Source organism: Micromys minutus (assembly GCF_963924665.1).
Source record: "Micromys minutus genome assembly, chromosome: 29".
Taxonomy (NCBI): Eukaryota; Metazoa; Chordata; class Mammalia; order Rodentia; family Muridae; genus Micromys; species Micromys minutus.
This window is the reverse complement of record NC_137964.1, coordinates 20287232-20305568: the sequence shown is the minus strand read 5'-3', so window position 1 is coordinate 20305568 and position 18337 is coordinate 20287232. Positions and strand designations below refer to the sequence as shown.

The 18337-nt window shown below is 48.9% G+C and overlaps 1 protein-coding gene across 2 annotated transcripts in view; it reads right to left on the bottom strand.

Moving 5' to 3' along the window:
- The window catches only part of RIMBP2 (RIMS binding protein 2), a gene marked incomplete at both ends in the record, with an annotated part of 51277 nt that overhangs the window by 12306 nt on the left and 20634 nt on the right, over positions 1-18337 (bottom strand). The window contains 7 exons of one of the 2 annotated variants that reach the window (XM_080940507.1): positions 1288-1405; positions 2785-3495; positions 5712-5870; positions 7366-7512; positions 8860-9309; positions 10288-10439; positions 16076-16888. In XM_080940507.1, the coding sequence (XP_080796633.1) occupies positions 1288-1405; positions 2785-3495; positions 5712-5870; positions 7366-7512; positions 8860-9309; positions 10288-10439; positions 16076-16888 (2550 nt within the window). The remainder of the gene's footprint in view (positions 1-1287; positions 1406-2784; positions 3496-5711; positions 5871-7365; positions 7513-8859; positions 9310-10287; positions 10440-16075; positions 16889-18337) is intronic. The other variant, XM_080940508.1, reaches the window with a different exon arrangement.

The window sequence follows — 18337 nt, the reverse complement described above, 5'->3', positions numbered from 1 at the left end:
AGTTACGTGTACATGCACACACACATGGGCATGCATTTCACAGAGAGGGAGATGACAGAACAGTGATTCTCAACCTTTCTAATGCTGTGACCATTTAATTCAGTTCCTTATGTGTGACCCCCAATCATAAAATTATTTCCATTGCTACTGCTATGAATCATAAATATCTGATACACAGGATATCTATCTGCTATGGGACTCCTATGAAAGGATTGCTCAAATCCCAGAGGGGTTGGAACCTCCAGGTTGAAAATCACAATAGAGGTTGTGGCCAGTTGGTCAGAGACTAAAACTGTTGGAGGGAAAGAAGCTTGAGAGCAACCAGCCCAACAACTGTCTCTAGATGTGACTCGGGGTGACATAGGTGGACAGAGAACACCAAAGAGGCAGCTTCTGTCACCCACCAATTAATAATGATGTATTACGGTGTGACTGTCATACTCGATTGTCACCTTTTCTCAGACCCCAAGTTTATGCAGTTCTTACCTTTCCTGTATCAGGAAATCTAAGGAAAAGTAGTACAATATTACAGATTTTAAATAAAGCGAGATGAGAAACCCTGGCTCCATTCCAACCCCCTCATCTTTATTTCTCTAATGCTGTGTGTACTTAGGGTACAAACCACTCAGACCAATGCCTTCTTGACCTGGTATTTGTCCCTCATTCATTCGTGTATTATAAACATGCTTCGAGGGCTGAAGAAATGACTCAGAGGTTAAGAGCACCGGATGCCCTTGTGAAGGATCTGGGCTCAGCACCCACACGGAGGCTCACAACCATCTGTATAACTCCTGTCCTGTGGGATCTATCGCCCTCTTCTGGCCTCCCCAGGCACTGCATGCACAAGGAGCAAACACTAAGAGTACTCAAAGACCAATCTTAATAAAAAACATGGTGGACATGTGTGTCTTTAATATTCAGTAACCCTAAAACCATAAAATGTAATAAAACAAAGTGCTCTTTAGCAGCATGAAAAGCTGATCTTTTTACATGGGCGTGGATGTTATCAGAACCACATGCCATACATAATCTGCTGCTCCATGATCCATTGTCTTCTGTGAACCTTTAACTTGAACAGGGAACAAAATTATCTACAGCCTACTGATCGCTTATCACGGTGGTCCGCAGGAAGCGCCCTAAGAATCCCCACAGTCACTCTTACAGGGTGAGGTGTAGTCCTTTTTCTCGGGCATTTTTCATGGGAGCCAAACTCCTGCAACATGATCTCAGAATTGTTCTTAAGCAGGTGGTGGACAGAAAGTAAATGGTACGGATCAGACCACTAACCAATGGATGGAGCCATCGCCGGCCGGTGCCTATGAGGACCTCCACCACTATGCGAATACCTTCGGCTCCCGTGTTCCATTCGGTCAGCTCTTCCCATCAGCGCGGAGTTTCCTAAGATCTAGACCCAGAAGAACACTGTAGTCAGACATCATTCATCACTGGCCATGGCAGGAAAGGAGGAGATAAAGCCAAATCAATCCGGATTGGAAGCGGAAGCGCTAAAGGCAACTAAACATAGCTTTTAACTGAAAGGTTAGCTGAGTGACCTTGGGGAGAAGCCAGCCGGGCCCAGGATCCCACTTTCCACATCCAGGTCCCTCTGGACACACCACAGCGGGGCTGGCAGTAAAAATGAGTCATAGGAGAGAGCTTTAGACTGATGATAATTGCTTCTAAGGCCAAATCCATTGTAGCAAATTGACTATGGTTGATAGCTCAGCCTCCTTTCCAGGTTTTGCTGTCCACCCCCAAGTGTCACTAGTGGAAATACATGGCCAAGGTTCCCAAAGTCCATCACAGACAGAAGGTTCTAGACACTCAGGGAAGTGCCTGTGTGTTATTAGCCATAATCACCGTGGTTAACCTGGGTCTGAACAGGCCTCCGGTCTAGAGACTCTCATTTGGACTAGAGGTCAGAACTGACCAAAGGGACAGTGGATCACTAGGAATCAGGCTAATGGAGGCCATTCCCAGGCCACAGGAGCCAGGGTGTGTGTTCCTAAATCCACGGGTGAGACTAGGTGTCGAGGGGTTGCATGGCAGTGTGTGGCATGGATAAACAACAGCGTGTATAAGCTCAAGAGGAGGCTTTGCTGCCATGCTGGTGGCCCACCCGTGTGCCCGTTGACAGTTGGGGGCGGGGCAGGTATTGTAGAAAGAATACAATTTACAGAGATGAATGAAGCCTCGGGTGAACCCCTGCTCTGTGGTAGACACAGTGGGGGAGATGATTGGGGTGAGTAAAACATTGGAAACAATTTACAAATATGAGTTTCTTGCCTAGTTATTCTTCATATGTTTTAAAACAGTTATAGATGAAAGCCAAAAAACAAAAAAAACAAAAAACAAACTTAGAGCCAAAACAATAAAGGCAAAAAGCCTTTGATCATACCAGCAGTCCTCCGTGAGTCCCTAAGGACCCCTTTTTTTGGGGGGGGGGGAATGTGTGTTTCCTGAGTTCAGATACTCAGCAGTTCAGCTAACCCTTAATTAAAACTTAGATTCAGTTGTCCTTTAAGAAAAGCAGCCGTAACCATCGCCGAATCTGTTGGGAAGATTGTTATTCCAAAGCAAGGAAACCTTCGGGATGATCAAGCAACTGAATAGCAATGGGGACCGAAGAAATCAAAAGATGCGGGAAAGAACCAAAGAGAGAGTGGCCCAGAGTGTCCCCCGATGCACGTCAAAACCCGAACCAAAGGCAAAACCAACAAAAGGATGAGCACGGATTGGTTTGGCAAGCGCGCGGGGGGGGGGGAAGATGGTTACTTGACACACCAAAGGGCCGTCTGCCACTCGGGGAGGAGGCTGTGTGAGACGCTCAGCTGCCCTACTGTCGGGCATGGCTGGGCTTTTCCTCCAGACACCCCGAAAATCTTCGTGGTCGCTGGCCTCGTCCCAGCCATCCCTCCTGGGTACCGGCCTCTCCGGGCTGGGCTGGGTGTCATCGCTCCTGATGACGTCACTGGGGTCCACCTGCTCCCCAAAGTCCTCTTCGATGCTGCTTTGTCGGGTCAGCGTCCTCCGCCGGGCCAGCAGGGGCCTCAGGCTTCTCCTACAGGGACAGTGACCAGGGCCTGGACTGCACTTGGCCGAGGTGCTCCTGAAACTAAATCGAGACTCCTCCTCCTCACTGCCACAATCCAAACCACTGTCCGGGCTCCTGGTAGCCGAGCGGCTGAACCGACAGCCTCTGTCTTCCAGAAAGAGGTCCTCCATATGGATGCCTGGACCCCTGTGCTCTGCAGGGAGCCAGGATCCCTGTAGGACCGGATGTCCCCAACAGGACCGCGCTGGCCCACGCTCCATGGCCAACAAGGCCCTGGCTCTGGAGGACCCCATGCCCTGCCTGAGCAGCGGCTCGCCATGCTCCGCGTCCTCCTCAGCTACCTCAGGGATACTGAACAGTCTCTTACTGCGGTGGGGCTGTTGGGGGAACTCGGGCTGCTCCAGGAAAGCACCTTCCAAGCTCCTAGTCTTATGGCATTCCTTGGGGACAGCATGTGTGAGAGAGCGGTTGTATGACCAGACATGAGGCGGTGGAGGAAGGAGAGAAAACACACACAGAATTAGTCTTGGCAGCGAGGCAGGGGGCAGCGCGAGGCAGCCTTTGCTCCTGGGGACCTGCGGCATGCCTGCTGGGGCTCTGGGATGGAGCAAATGGGCCACATTGGGGGGGGGGTGCAGAGCACAAAGTGAGGGGGAGCACACAGATGAGCCAGCCGGACGTCAGAGCAGACGCCATGCGGGTGAGCCAGAGGGAGGAAACAATACTCCCAGGCCCTTGCCTGGTCCTGTGCTGAAGAGATACCCAGAGTAGAGAACGAAATTTTCTGCCACCATGGTTGATTCTCTGAAGCCCAAGGACAGCTACCATGGAATTCCAAGTGTAGTGGGAGGTGCCCCCACATTGTACCCTGCCCAGCACTTCGTACCTTCCCCTGACCCCACTTTCCACTCCCTTAAGAAAAGGGATAGTCAGGGGGAGGAGCTTGGTCCTTTATAGTGAGCCTGTGATCTGGTGAATGTTACCAAACAAACCCAGCACCTACTACAAAGGGCCAAGGTCCTCTGAGTCCACACCTGAGATTTACCACATCTGGCCCATCTGGTCTCGGTGCCTAGTGAGACTGAGCTAGACACTCTTGAGGTCACTACATACGCACTCCTACGTTCCAGCCTTAGCCTACACCTCCACAGGTACCATCCCCTGCCCTGCCACATCCAGCCCTCAGCCAATCTCGGCTCTATCCAAAAAGCGCATTTTGATGCTAGACACTGCTCTGTACGAACGCTTTGAGATGTGGCTGGCTCCAGGAAAGCCATTCTTATCCCCTGCTGAGATCCGGGGGTGCATCTTATGATGGGTGGCCATGAGGATGGCCTCACTAGATGTCCCCAGTGGTCTGTAGACACCTAGCATGGTGTTTGCCTCTGCCACTACCCATGAGCGGGGGAGCACAGGACCTGCTAACCCAAGTATCTTTCTCCTTTACAGTACCACGTTCAGGGATTTTTGGCTTAGGTGTCTTGAGCGCTACGAAGGTGAAGAAGGGCAGCTGAAAGAGAGGGTAACACAGGGTAGGCAAGTGAGCTGGGCCAGTTGGGGATGAAGGGTCATATGCCCTGGTCCCTCTAGGAAACCTGGCTTGGCTTAGCCAATCCCGTTCATGTGGGAATGTAGATTCAGTGTGATCACAGCTCCCAACTGTTCTTGGCGGTTTATGAGGAGACTCTCGAAACTCACACCCGTAAGAAGCCCTGTGGGTGAGTGGCACACATCCGTGCCTACCCTGATCCTGCTTCTCTGCTTATAAGAGAGGTGGGTGGGGCTACCCATCCAGCCTCACAAGCCCCTCGCTGGCCCTCTGCTTCGTTCAGTGGCTCTTGGAAGGCAGAGGCTTCTAATACCTTGTTCAGTTCAGAGGAGTTTCTGAAAGGTGGAAAAGCCTTTTCCCTGATTCACCCACGAGCACTTTCAGGGAGCATAGCCCGGGGCAGGTAGGAATCTCAAGGTTCAGGAGCGGCCTGTGGGGACCTGCTGTGGGGTTGGGCACAGGGAACAGTGTGAGTTGTCCCATGCAGGGTCACATGGAAGCTCCCAAAGCCCCTCCAGGAACCTCCGTGGGAGAAAACACCCACATGATCTCTCTAGAGGCCCTGAGTAGACAGGAATGATGTGTTTGTCTTCTGTCCACCCCAGTGCAGAGTGACACGCTTCTGCAGAAATGAACCCTGCCCACCCAGACATTCCCACGAAGTAACAACCCTTCTCTCTCAGGTCTCCAGTGGTAGATGGTATGAACTCTCTCCAGGGGCTCTGAGACAGACCCAGGAGTGTGCTATCCTAGGCCTCCTCTGACCTCAGCTCTATGGCTCTACCCCATGTGGATTCCTCCTCTCACACAGTTGTGTGTGGCCCAGCCCTCTACTGCAAATCCAGTGCCTACCAGGAGGCTGCCGCTGCCGTCTGAACATGTGAGGCTTAGGGCTAGTACTGCTGCTTGTAACAGTATTCCCACTACAGTGCTGGGTGTGTCTAGGGGTTCCAAATGGATCCCCCAAACTCCAGTACCCAGACCTCTTAGCAAAGCAGACAGGAGCAGCAGATAAGTCCTAACTGCACCCATGGAATAATTCCAGCCAAAGGGCAGAAGGGAGCATCCCCCAGATTCGGGGCACCCTGTCATAACCTCAGTGCTCACCTTGAGGGCGTTGTGAGAGGTACCACTGGGCCGACGCCGGCCCCCATCTTCCAGCTGCATCTCGGAGTATAGCTCCTCCTCATCCTCTTCCATGATGTCTGATAGGTCTGACCCCCGGCTGCTCTCTGTGTGGTACTCATCTCCATGGCAACAGTGGGGCTACAGCCAAAAAGGAACATGGGTGGGCCTTTTTTTCTTTTTTCTTTTCTAACCTTATGTGTATGGGAGTTCTCTCTCCATGTATGTCAATACACTAAATGTGTACCTAGTACCTGTGGAGGCCTGAAGAAGGCATTGGCTCCCCTGAAACTGGAGTCACACACAGTTGTGAGCCACCATGTAGGTGTTGGGAATCCAACCTGAGTCCTCTGAAAGGGTTATCCTTAACCACCGCACTATCTCTCCAGCCTTTAACGGAACATCCTGAGCATGTCAGGGTCCTAGGCTGTCTACTTGAGTTCTGGACACATATTTGCCAGTGCATAGAGTCCACGTAGTAAAGTGTGTGAAGCACAGCATATGTGAACACAGCTTGTCTTAGGGAAGCAAACAAGACCTGGTCCGACAACGTTGTCTAAGCAGCAGAGAGAGGACAGCACAAGTCACCCCACTCTGACAGGCATGAAGGTCCAGCATGCTGAAGAAGACAGAACATGCAGTGTTGGCACGCCCCTTCATATGATGCCCAAGTTCCAACCTGTCACCTCTTTATTTCGATAGCTGAATGGAGGCTCAGACCCAATACTGACAATTCAGATGATAGAGGGCCAAGGCACCCATGTGTACTGTGTCACACAAGAGGACATGACAGGGCAAGAAGCCACATGGGGTGACACTGAGGGTTTTAAAAGAATCATTGAAAAGCAAATAAGTGTACAGTACACATGCATGCACATATACACAGAGACATATGTACATGTGCATAGATATGTCCACACTTAAGAACACACTTAGAAACATGCTGACATGCATACTTACATATCACAGTACAGATGCACATACTCATACAGAGACACATAAATGCATGGGAACACATGCTGACATGTACATACATGTCCACACACACATCTCTATATGCAAGGTATGAGTGCACATGTGTACAATGATACACAGGAATTCAGTCACATATACTTACATAGAAAGCACATGTACCAGATATGAGCATATGAATAAGCATGCTCATGCACATATAACCAAACAGACAAATACACATGCATGAACACATACAAGCATACACAGAGATACAGAAACATGTAGCCACATGTGCACATAGACACACAGAACACATTTTCACATGTCTGTAAGTAATCACACATATGTACGTATTTGTGTGTCCAGGCATGCACACAGGAACATAAACATGTCAACAAACACATGTATACGTGTGTGCACACACACAGATAAACAATAACCCCATATACACACCAAACACACTCAAACACCGGAACATATACATGTACACACATGCATATCCTGAACAAGCACAAATACATAAACACATGTACACATATAAACATACATACATATACAGACACATGGGCACACACACACACCCAGGGCAAGTTAGGCCAACGTCCTCATGCCTCTTAAATTCCTAAGCATCCCGCTAAAGCCGAGGCCAGCCAAGGGCTAACGCGGGGGTGTACACTCTCACCTGCTTGCCCAGCTCAGACCCTTTCAGGAAGTCATCCACTGAAGTGCCTCTCCTCTTGACCTCAGGGGAGGCATAGCCATCCTCCTCGTCCGAGTTGGCGTATTGCCCGGCACTGCTCTGCTCTAGAAAGAGGCTCCTTTTCTCTAACTTGGAAAGAGAAAGGAACAAAGATGAGGAGTGGGTGTCGAGGAAGGGGCTGCAGGGGACACCAGGAGCATGCGCTGTTGTTTTCCTGGGCCCTAAGTGCTGAGGATGGTAAGGAGATCCCCAGTGGTACCCAGGGGAGGCCTCTCAAACACGAGCCCTGCAGCCTCCCTCCATCATGAAAGATGCTGGGCTATGACCCCTTAAGTATGTGACTCTAGGTTGCTGCTGAAGGGTGGTTCCTATGATGTCCAGGCCCCCGAGGCTAGCCCTTCCCTTCACCCCTCGTCTTCCTGAGCTTCCTTGGATCATGCTGAGCTTCAGTAGAGGAAACCATAGACCTCAGCAGGAACCTTCATCCTTTGTTGCTCGCCTCACCTTTAGTTTGGACAGTGACTATGGTGTTGGACCAATAGCTTGGAAAGGGTCTCTGGACCAGCCCAGCAGCCACGGGGCTCTCCTAGGGGCCACTCTGAGGTCGCTCTGGGACCTGCCTCTTGGCCACAAGTATCACCCAGTCATTCCAGTGCAGGCCTGGTTCCAGCCTCACTGAGCCTCAGACCACCCTTCATGATTGAGGCCCCAAGTTCATGCATATGTGTTGTAAGTGTCGGTAGCCACTGTTGTTGAGCAAATCAGATTTCACAGGCAGTCTAATGGGCTAGTGTCTTAAGATGTGCTGGGGGCCTGAGATCAGGGTAGCTCTATGCCCTCATGGGGATGCACACAGGGTTGGACCTACGTTAGAAACATCCCGTTTGGGACTTGTGACTCCAGTGCTCACCCTTGGTCACATATTCTCACTCTCCTGACCCGGGCCAGAGGAAGCCTAATGGGAAAAAATGCCTCAGCCTTGGCAGACTGTCCCAAGGGTGACCATTTTGAGACACACAGGGCAATTAACAGACCCCACTGCTTCCTCAGTGGAAAAACTCAGGCTTGCCACAAACATCCGGGCACCTGGCAGGTGGATGCCTGGGAGAGATGAGAAGGTCCTGGGGTCAGTTCAGTCCTGGGTCCTAGTCCCCCAGACCTGGTGGACAGGGGCACCTTATAGGTGACATATAGTGCATATCTTATTGGCCATGATGGGAGCATGATTAAACCTTACTCCTAACCTCAATCTCCACAGTTACAATAATCCCCCCCAACCCCAAAGCATATACACATATACTTAGGCTGGGATGTGATATTAAAAGGTCAGGCCCCGCCCAGTTCAGGACAACAGTCTCAGGCTGAGGTCCTAGAGTGCTCTCTGGGAGCGCTGTCTCTCCCTGCCAGGCATAGGAACAGGTCACACGACAGACACCCTGAGTATAGGGACTAACCTGGTCAGCGTATACAACTTACCCTGTTGCTCTCAGCCACCCTCTGTGCAGCTTCACGAGCCATGGCCTTGGCGACAGTGGTTGACACAGGGGCTCCTTGTGGCTGAGGAAGAATCCGGCTGGGTGAGGGTGACCTTCTGCCCGGGCCAGTGCTGTGCATGTCAGGGGGTTCCAACATGTGGCCATGTGCAGGGCCCGGTGGCCGACTCTGCTCCCAGGACTCACCCACTTTGACGTGGGGACCCAGGTCTTTGGTATCCATGTCACTCGCTAATGGCTTTGGTGGGGGAGCAGTCCTCGGGTGGGGGGCTGGAGGCACCAGGAGGTCAGGGGGAATGGCGGCGAGGGCAGAATCCATGGACTCTCCCTGTGCAGACAGGGTACGTACACTCACAGCCTTGGCCTCTAGGCTCCTCAGCCGGACCAGCTCCACAGCCGTGCCATCTGCCGTGGGGGCAATGACTTCAGCCACCTGCATACAAAGAACGCCATGTCATGGGCTGTCAGCACGTTTTGACCCAGCTGTGGCCTCTCCGGAAGCCGATGCCTGGCAAAAGAAGCCCAGTATCTTGAGCCCCACATCTGGCTCACTTCCAAAGCTGGCAAAGCTAAACAGTTTCTGGGAGCCCGGGACCCATTTCTGGATCGGATCCAGGGTCTCACAGGGATCTGAAAGTGAGCCTGTTTATTGCCACAGCTGAAGGGAAGGGAGGAAAGGGTCGATTAAGTGGGCTTCCTGGATATGCAAGGAACCTGCACTCGGAGACCCAGCAGCAAGAAGTGAATCATGGGAGAACCGCCTGGGGCTCTCTTACCCAATCAAGTAGCCCAATCTGTCACTGGAGGAAAGAATAGGTTAGTGACAGTTGCAGTGGTTTGAACAGCAATGACCCGTTAGGCTTATATATTTGAATGCTTGGTCACCCGGGAGTGGCACTAGTAGGAGGTGTGTCCTTGTTGAAGGACGTGTGTCCTTGTTGGAGAGAGTATGTCACTGTGGTGTGGGCTTTAAGTCCCTCCTCCTAGCTGCCTGGGAGACAGACAGTATTCTCTGCTGTTTGCCTCCCACACAAGATGTAAAACTTGAGGCTCCTCCAGCACCATGCCTGCCTGAATGCCGCCGCCATGATTATAATGGACTGAACCTCTGAACTGTAAGCCAGCTCCAATTAAATGCTGTCCTTTACAAGCCTTGTCTTGGTCATGGTGTCTCTTCACAGCAACAGGAACCCTAAGACAAGGACCCGGGTAGGAACCAAAATATGATGGGACCTCCTCACTCTCAGACCTGTGGCAGGCAGTCCCCAGAGTGGAGGCGCACTGGGATCTCATGAAGCCTGGCGGAGACTTGGAGCTGCAAGACCCTCACATTCTGCCCCTGAGAATTTGTCCCCTCCCTCACTCCCTTAAGCCCACCTCTGCAAAGTAGTGCTTCTAAGCCCACGCTCACCCTCTGCCCTTTGGCATACACGCCGTATCCTGTGACATCTGCTCCATTGGACAGCCCAGTGGGAGTCAGTGCAGGGGGCTTCCAGGAGACCAGAACGGAGGTGGCTGTGGCCCCAGCTTGAACAATGACGTCTTGCGGTGGGGCTGGAGGGCCTGGATGGAGAGAAGGGACAGATGCTGTCAGGTCCTTGGGCCTTTCTTCACTTAGTCTGTCGTCACACCGGCGAGTGGAGCTCCACATGATTGGCAGGGCAGAGAGGAAGGGTGGTACAGGAAGGGGATGCTAATTAGGATCTTGTGACTCCCTCTGCCAGGGGACTTGGAAGCCAAGCAGCCTTGGATGGTTCCAGAAGGAAGATAGGCCTGACACACGTCTCTTCCTACCTCTCTTAATCCTCCTCCTGGCGCTCTCTCTCTCTCTCTCTTTCTCTCTCTCTCTCTCTCTCTCTCTCTCTCTCTCTCTCTCTCTTTCTCTCTCTCCCTCCCTCCCTCCCTCCCTCCCTCCCTCCCCCCCCCTCTCTCCATGTTCATCATCAAACTCTAGAGACAGCAAACTTTAACTTAACCTATCAAACCATTCTATGGAACTTGAAAATGCTAATCAAAGCACCCAGCCTGACCTATGTGAACCATGCTCACTGTGTCTTAAAAAAAAAAAAAAAAAAGTACTGCCCAGAGCCACTAATTTACTTAATGGGTAGGTATTGGACTGGACAGGTCTGGAAGCCATTCCAGTGACTGTGAGGTAGCAAGTTTGCCCTCAGATACCGAGGACAGAGACCCTGCTATTTTTTTTTTTTTTAACTTTAGGCTTGAAGTGGAATTTCCCACCTCCATCTGAGAGTCCAGGTAGCTTCATTTCAGAAGGAATGTGCTCATGACCCAAAGAAGAAGGCCATACAGGTCACAGACCTGGCCAAAGCATCCCAGAAGAGAATGCTATTCACTGGGAACTGTCCACATGCTGGCCATCCTATGCACTTTGCATACGGTGCATTACTTGGTCCTCACTAGAGGAAACAGGCTCAGAAAAGCTGCTGTGCTGCCTGGTGATAGAAGCTCCATCCTTCTCCTCAGCGTGTACCTGGGGCCCACCGGCATGGATCCATGCGACTCTACCATAACCAAGGTGTCAGAAACTCAGCCTGGATCAGAGTCCACTTTTCCCCTGGCAGCTTGTGTGCAACCTTTGCCTAAGGAAGGTGTGCCCAGAGTGAGCTTCAAAAGCCAAAGCCCTTTCCTGAGAAACATTCCGAAATAAGTCACCCAGAGCCCAATTCCATAAGAAAATATGTTTGAAAAAGGAAGGTTAAAAAAGTAAGTTATTCTAGATAAACAAAAGCATACAGATTCTAGAGGGAACCCATCTGGGATAAAGGGGATGACAGCGGGGACAGACGGCGGCTTCGGAGAGGAATATAAAAGTACAGTGTAAATGGTAGACGCATTAGAAAATATGAAAGGTCATTTTCTCAAATTCTTTAAAAAATGCACTATTTGAATAAAGAGAAAAGCAATGTATCAGGGATCTGGGAAGTGTCATGAGCTAAGAAAATTGGCTCTGTAAGTGGAGTTGTCCCCCCCACCCCCCACCATCTCAAACCCATACATGTTTGGCTTAAAATCTCTTGGAAATCCTCCTGCGGATCAGCCTGGCCTGGCTCTGTAACACAGAATGAGAAAAACTGCAAACAGCAAAGAGATTAAAGGCACTGTGTGTTATAAACAGGTAGATGAGAAATCATCTCCAACAACGTTTACTGTGTATCCCACAGTGTGTGTGTGTGTGTGTGTGTGTGTGTGTGTGTGTGTACAAAAGTCTGAGGGAGAAAGAGAGAAATTGGGGCCCCATACACAGAGAGAAAACTCAACCTGGAACTACAGGGTCACTGCCTCAGTTTCTCTAGCCAGTTTCTGTTGGGTGTTTGCTGCCCCTGGTTTGAAGATCTTACCTTGGCTCTTCCCACAGTCTGACCATTCCAGTCATCTTGGCTTGGTGGGTCTGTGCTTTTCATTCTCTGCTAACTATACACTTAACCAACCCATACACAATGGGAAAGTTCAGCTATGGTAATTACTATGCGCTTAACCAACTCACTCACAATGGGAAGGTTCAGCTATGGTAACTCTTCCATAGATGTCCGTACAGAACAGGTGCTTTCGGTGTGTGTGAGCAAGATCAAGAGAGAACTAAAGGAAGTCGTGTTGTCATTTAAAGCAATTCATAGTAGGTTACGCATATGAGTATAGAGATCAACCTCTAAAATGCAATATACCATGTTATTCAACTGTATAGTTGAATATATGTTATTGACCCCCCAGTCAACTGTAGAGAATAAAGAATAAAAAATAGCCTGTGTCTGGAAAGCATTGTGGTGGGGGTGAGTAAGAGCTGGGTGTGACTGTGATCAGAACACATAGAACATGTGTGTGAAGACATAAATTAGTTAACCCAAGAGAAAGCAGGAAGAGGTTCACAATGAACAGACAGGACAGGCGCAGAATAGCAGAAATCTAGACTTAAATCAAGTTTTATCAGTAATGAAAGGTAAAGGAGAGAAACAATCTAGTTAAAAATATGAGCTTATCAGACCAGGGCAACTCAACGCTCCCACCGCCTGCTACTTATAAGAGGCAGGCTCAATGTGTAAGGACTCAGAGAATTTGAAAGTAAGTGTTGGCAAAACAATACCTGTAGATTCTAGTGTAGGAAAGCTACAAACACACGAACATCAGACAAAACAGATTTAAAGGCCACCAGAGACAGAGTGGATGGTTGGTTATGAGAAAATGACATCAAGGAGAGGTCAAGCTTTCAAATACATACACAGCTAATAGATAAACTCCAAAATACATAAAGCAAAAACCCAAAGGAAAACAATTATTGTCTCTAACTCATGGGTCAAACAAACAAAGGAACACAATTATTGTCTCTAACTCATGGGTCAAACAAACATCAAACAAACAAAGCCCAGGGAAATCATGGAGTACTTGAAAAGCTCTTTAAAAAAAGAGATTTATTTATTTCATGTTTTTTAGTACACTGTAATCAGACACACCAGAAGAGGGCATCAGACCCCATTACAGATGGTTGTGAGCCACCATGTGGTTGCTGGGAATTGAACTCAGGACCTCTGGAAGAGCAGCCAGTGCTCTTAACCACTGAGCCATCTCTCCAGCCCCCTTGAAAAGTTCTTTTAAGTCATTTGTATTACTGTCATTCCCCAGAACCACAGGGCGCACACTGCTTTAAAACACACCTGGAATATTCATCAGGACAGACAATATCCATGCAGCAGGTTTCAGTACCCCTGGACCCACACAAACTGTATCCTACCCTGATACAACTAAATTAGAAACCAATAATCATAGCCGGTTTTCTCTCTTAATCATCAAATATTGGAAACTAACCAGTCTGCTCATAACTAGAGTTATGAAGAGTCCGCTTGAATGATCAGAATATAATTAACAATAACAAAAAGAACATGTGGATAAATAATTAAGAAGCTCAAGTATCTAAATATTTATACTTAGAAAACAATATCTTTTGGTCAGCTCTGTTTTACCTAGAAAACATGAGCCAAGACAGAAGAGCCAGGTAAAAGCCCCAAATCAACAGAAAAAAAAAGGACAATCTGATCTCAAACCATAAAAAAAAAAAAAGACTCAGCCAAGCCAAAAGCTTCAACAAATACATGACAATCCTCTTCACAAGAGACAAATGTAAATTTCCAGCAGGAAGTCAAGGAGAGATGTGGTTATGGACCTAAAGACTCTAAAAGGGTAATATAACTGGCCACGGTGACACACACACCTTTATTCCCAGCCTTAGGAGAACAGAGGCAGGAGAATTGCTGTGAGTTCCAGGTCAGCTAGGGCTATTTAGTGAGACCATGTGAAAAAATTCTTTGAAATACCTCAGTTGGCCTGAAAGACTTCAACTCTATACAAAGAACTACAGATGACTAAGGCATGGTAACTCATGACTCATATGCGCGTGTGCATGCACACATATGCACACACATGTACACACAATTGGAAATATTTTTTTAAAAGTCTCATTCTGCCATAAACACTAAGTAAAGTTCCACCCTAGAAATGTGAAGTTATTTAATATTCAAAGCAGCATAGTCACCATATTAACTGAATAAAGAATAATCATGACTTGATAGATGGAGAGATGGCCCTTAATAAAAATTTAATTCAACTGTGGGCACACTGGAGATAGAAAGAAAGTGTCAGATTCTGATAAAGAGCAGTGTTCTAGTTTCCTTTCTGTGGTTTTGATAAAACACTGATAAAGAACAATTTGGGTGAGGAAAGGGTTTGACTTACACTTGTAGGTCACATCCCATCGCTGAGAGGTAAACAGAAGCCATGGAGGAACTCTAATCCTGGCTGGCTCTTTGGTTCATACTTGGCTAGCTTCATATGTAGCCTAGAGCTACTTGCTAGGGAATGGTGCCTCCTAGAGTGGGCTGGACACTCTTGTACCAGTTAACAACCAAGACAACCTCCCACTGACATGCCCATAGGCCAATTGGATCTAAGCAATTCCTCAAGGCTCTCCTCCAACATGACTAATGTCTGTGTTACGTTGAGAGCTCAAGCTAACTAGAACCATAGTTAGAGAGTTCTTGTGTCCAATGGCCAACAATAAGTGGTTACACTGTTTTTCATTCATTATACCTAGAAGCCAGCAATAAAGCAATCCTGGTTGGTAGGAATAACAAACCAGTGGAAACATTTGCTCACATCAGAACTCTTGCAAGTAAAAGACTCATTTTGATTGAATGGGAGACACTAACAGAGACACTCCCCTCCTCTCCCACCAAGTACTCTCTTTCTTTGGGCCCAACTTTACCCTCACTTCCAAAACATCCCTCTTAGGCAGGCTGCAAAAACACCCACAGTGATGGGGCCAGTGGATAATCCTTTTACACTTTCCCGTAAGCAGGGATCTGTACATGGGCATGACCAAGTTTTCCTGACAAGGTTTCTTTCTCGTCTTTCCCCTGAGAATAGTCACATTGAGTTGACAGGACATCATCTCGTTTTTTTTATTCTTTTTCTTGGATATACAAACACCATCAAGTGTATGCATGCATGTGTGTGCCATGCACTTGTGTGGGCTGCCTCCACCTTAGAAGCCTATTAGGGATGTACACAGCAGATGCCGGTATCACAAACACTCAAGGAGCCTGAACGACAGCTCACTGCTGTAAGAGTACTGGGTCCTGTCTATAGAAGAAGAAGCCTGATGTGACTTATTCCTGAAAGTATTGGAGAGGGTGAAAGTGAGCTCACTCTCTCCCAGTTACAGTCAAGAAGGCAGAGTAGAGATAGGCTGGCCCTGTGGCAGCTCTGGTGGACCACTTCATCTTTTGTAGCATCTATCAGTAAGTATTTATCTATAACTAAAACCAAGAAAGAATAGAAAGCATTAGAAGTGTGGGCTCTTCAACTCATGATTTCCCGTGTGTGTTTTTGGAAAAAGGATGGGGTGTAAGGTACAGCGTCCGTACCCAGAGGTGGCCTCATTCCCCTGCAGTCTATTACATTACAGGACAGCCCCTGACAGACCAAGTGCCAAGAACATGGCCCCAAATGCTATCCAAGAGCCAACTCTAAACCCATGAAGAGGCCCCATGCTCACAACTTCCCAGGGCATTTGAGGACTTTCAAGAATAATGGAGACGCCCATGGCCACCTCCTCTTGCCTGTCCTTATCTATAAGGAGTACGCCCTGACATCCTTCCCTCATGGATCCCCATAAGGATATGGCTCACCTGCAGGCAATGTGGAGAACTCCACGCAGGCCTCCTTCTTTTCTCTCTGCTCCAGCGGCAGCTGCCAGGGCATCTGGTGTGGTTGGGCCAAGACCTTCACCTTGTAGGCCATGTTCGGCCTGAGGTTGAAGAATTGATACTTGTACCTGGCCGCCTTCACAATGTCTAGTTCCTCTTCATTAAGGAAGATGATATGGCTGTAGTTACTGTTGGTGGGCAGCCACGAGAGCTGGGCAGAGATCTGCGTGATGTTGTCCACGCGCAGCTGGGATGGTGCCACTACCACATCCTTGCCCACCAGAAGTGTGCACTGCAGCTCATCCGAGTTACCCCGGCTCGTGACGCACTGCACGGAGATGCGATAGGTGCAGGCGGCTGTGTTGAGTTTCTCGATTAGCGCCTTAGTTCTCCTACCCAGAGCAAGGCTCATGCGCGTCTCTTTGTCCACCAGCACGTTATAACTGCTCACGGTGCCCCAGCCAGGAGGCACAGCAGGGGGCTCCCAGCCCACGATGACACTTTTGGCAAGCTGTTTGATAAGGGTGATTTTCCTAGGGTAAGGCACAATGTCTTCTCCGATGTCATCGATATTCACGTCCAGGGTCCCCCCACCATTGTCGGTGATCCCCGAGTCCACTTGAGTTGGAGAGTGAAGGTGAAGGATGCTGTCACGCTCCAGACTGATGCCCGAGTGGTTGAGAAAGTTCTGGTCCTGCTCACTCCCCAGAGTGCCAGCCAACCGTGACTCGTTGTCCTGGATGAAATCCACAAAGTTGGAAGGCACCAAGCCTCTCTGCCCATCCAAAAGCTCTCCTGTTGGACACAAGGGTAGCTATCACTCACCATCCTCCAGGACCCTGGGCTCCACAGCACTGGCACACAGCAACGCATCACAGAAGTTCACATGCCTGTCCCCTTCGTGCCCTCTGCCTGCACTAACCCCACCCATCACCAAATGTGGTTTCCTGGTTCAGCCCTATGAGAATATGGCTGAACACACCAAGCACATGCCAGGAACCAGGAACCAGGAAGTAAGGGTTAGACACTCATGTTGACTGAATGCCCTACCCTGGGAGAACCTTGGCACACAGTTGGCACTCAATAAATGCTAGGACAAACAAACATGTCAAACTCGTGGTTTTGGGAGACTAACAAATGCCTATCATTTTTTTAGTCATGTGATCAGGGATGTAAAGGTGGCTCCTGCTAAGCAAACCTCTGGAGCACCTGTGTTTTTAGCGTCTTCCTGACGGGACACGAACACGCTGGACTGGGCTTCAGAGTCATCTTCTAAGTTGTGTGGCAAAAGCAAATCCTATACAGGTGGCTTCTGTAGAGCAGCCTAATTCTTTGTGTATGTGTGCATGAATGTGTATGTGTGTAGGTATGTGCCTGTGTATATGTACATACACACACATGCCTCTGTGTGTCTATATATGTGTGTATATCCCTGTATGTGTCTGTGTGTGTACATGTGTGTGTACATATGTATGCATGTGTGTCTGTGCATGCATGTGCCTGTGTGTGTCTGTGCATGCATGTGCGTGGGTCTGTGCATGCACACAGATATGTGTATTGTGTGTATGTATGTGTGCTTATGTAAGTATGCATGCACATGCCTTTGTGTGTGTGCACAGCAGCACAGCAAAGTTTGCCAAAAGTAACTATGCATAAGAGCTTTATGATCCAGCACACAAACAAAATACTATCCTTCCCACTCACCACAGAATATCCCAAGAGAGGCCAGGTGACCCTAGGAGGCTGGGGTAACATGACCTTTGGTTTGCTCCCTACCAGACCTCCCTGCCTTGGGGGAATCTGTGACATGGCCTATAGAGGGCAAGTCTGCCACTCAGTGAGGATTCATATTCTGTTCCTGACCTCTACTTAGGGTATGGGTCTTGAGGTAGTTGATCCTTTGTACTAAAGAAGTCTAGCTCATGGAAGTGATGCTGGTGTTGATGTTGATAACAACAATGATGGGGGTGATGGTGGTAATAATGATAATATGGTAGTGGTGATGAAAATGGTGATGATGTAATAGTGTAATGGTGTCATTGGAGATGCAGGTGATGAGGTAATTATGATGGTGGAGATGGTGGGTCTGGGGATTATGTTAGTGATGGTGATGACAGTACCCAACCTTTACTGAACAATGTATTGGGATCCATTCCAAGCACTTCCTAGCATGCAACCCCACCTTCCAGACACAGTAAATAGTAAAGGCCATTCTTATCTCCATCCTGAAATGGGAAAGACTGA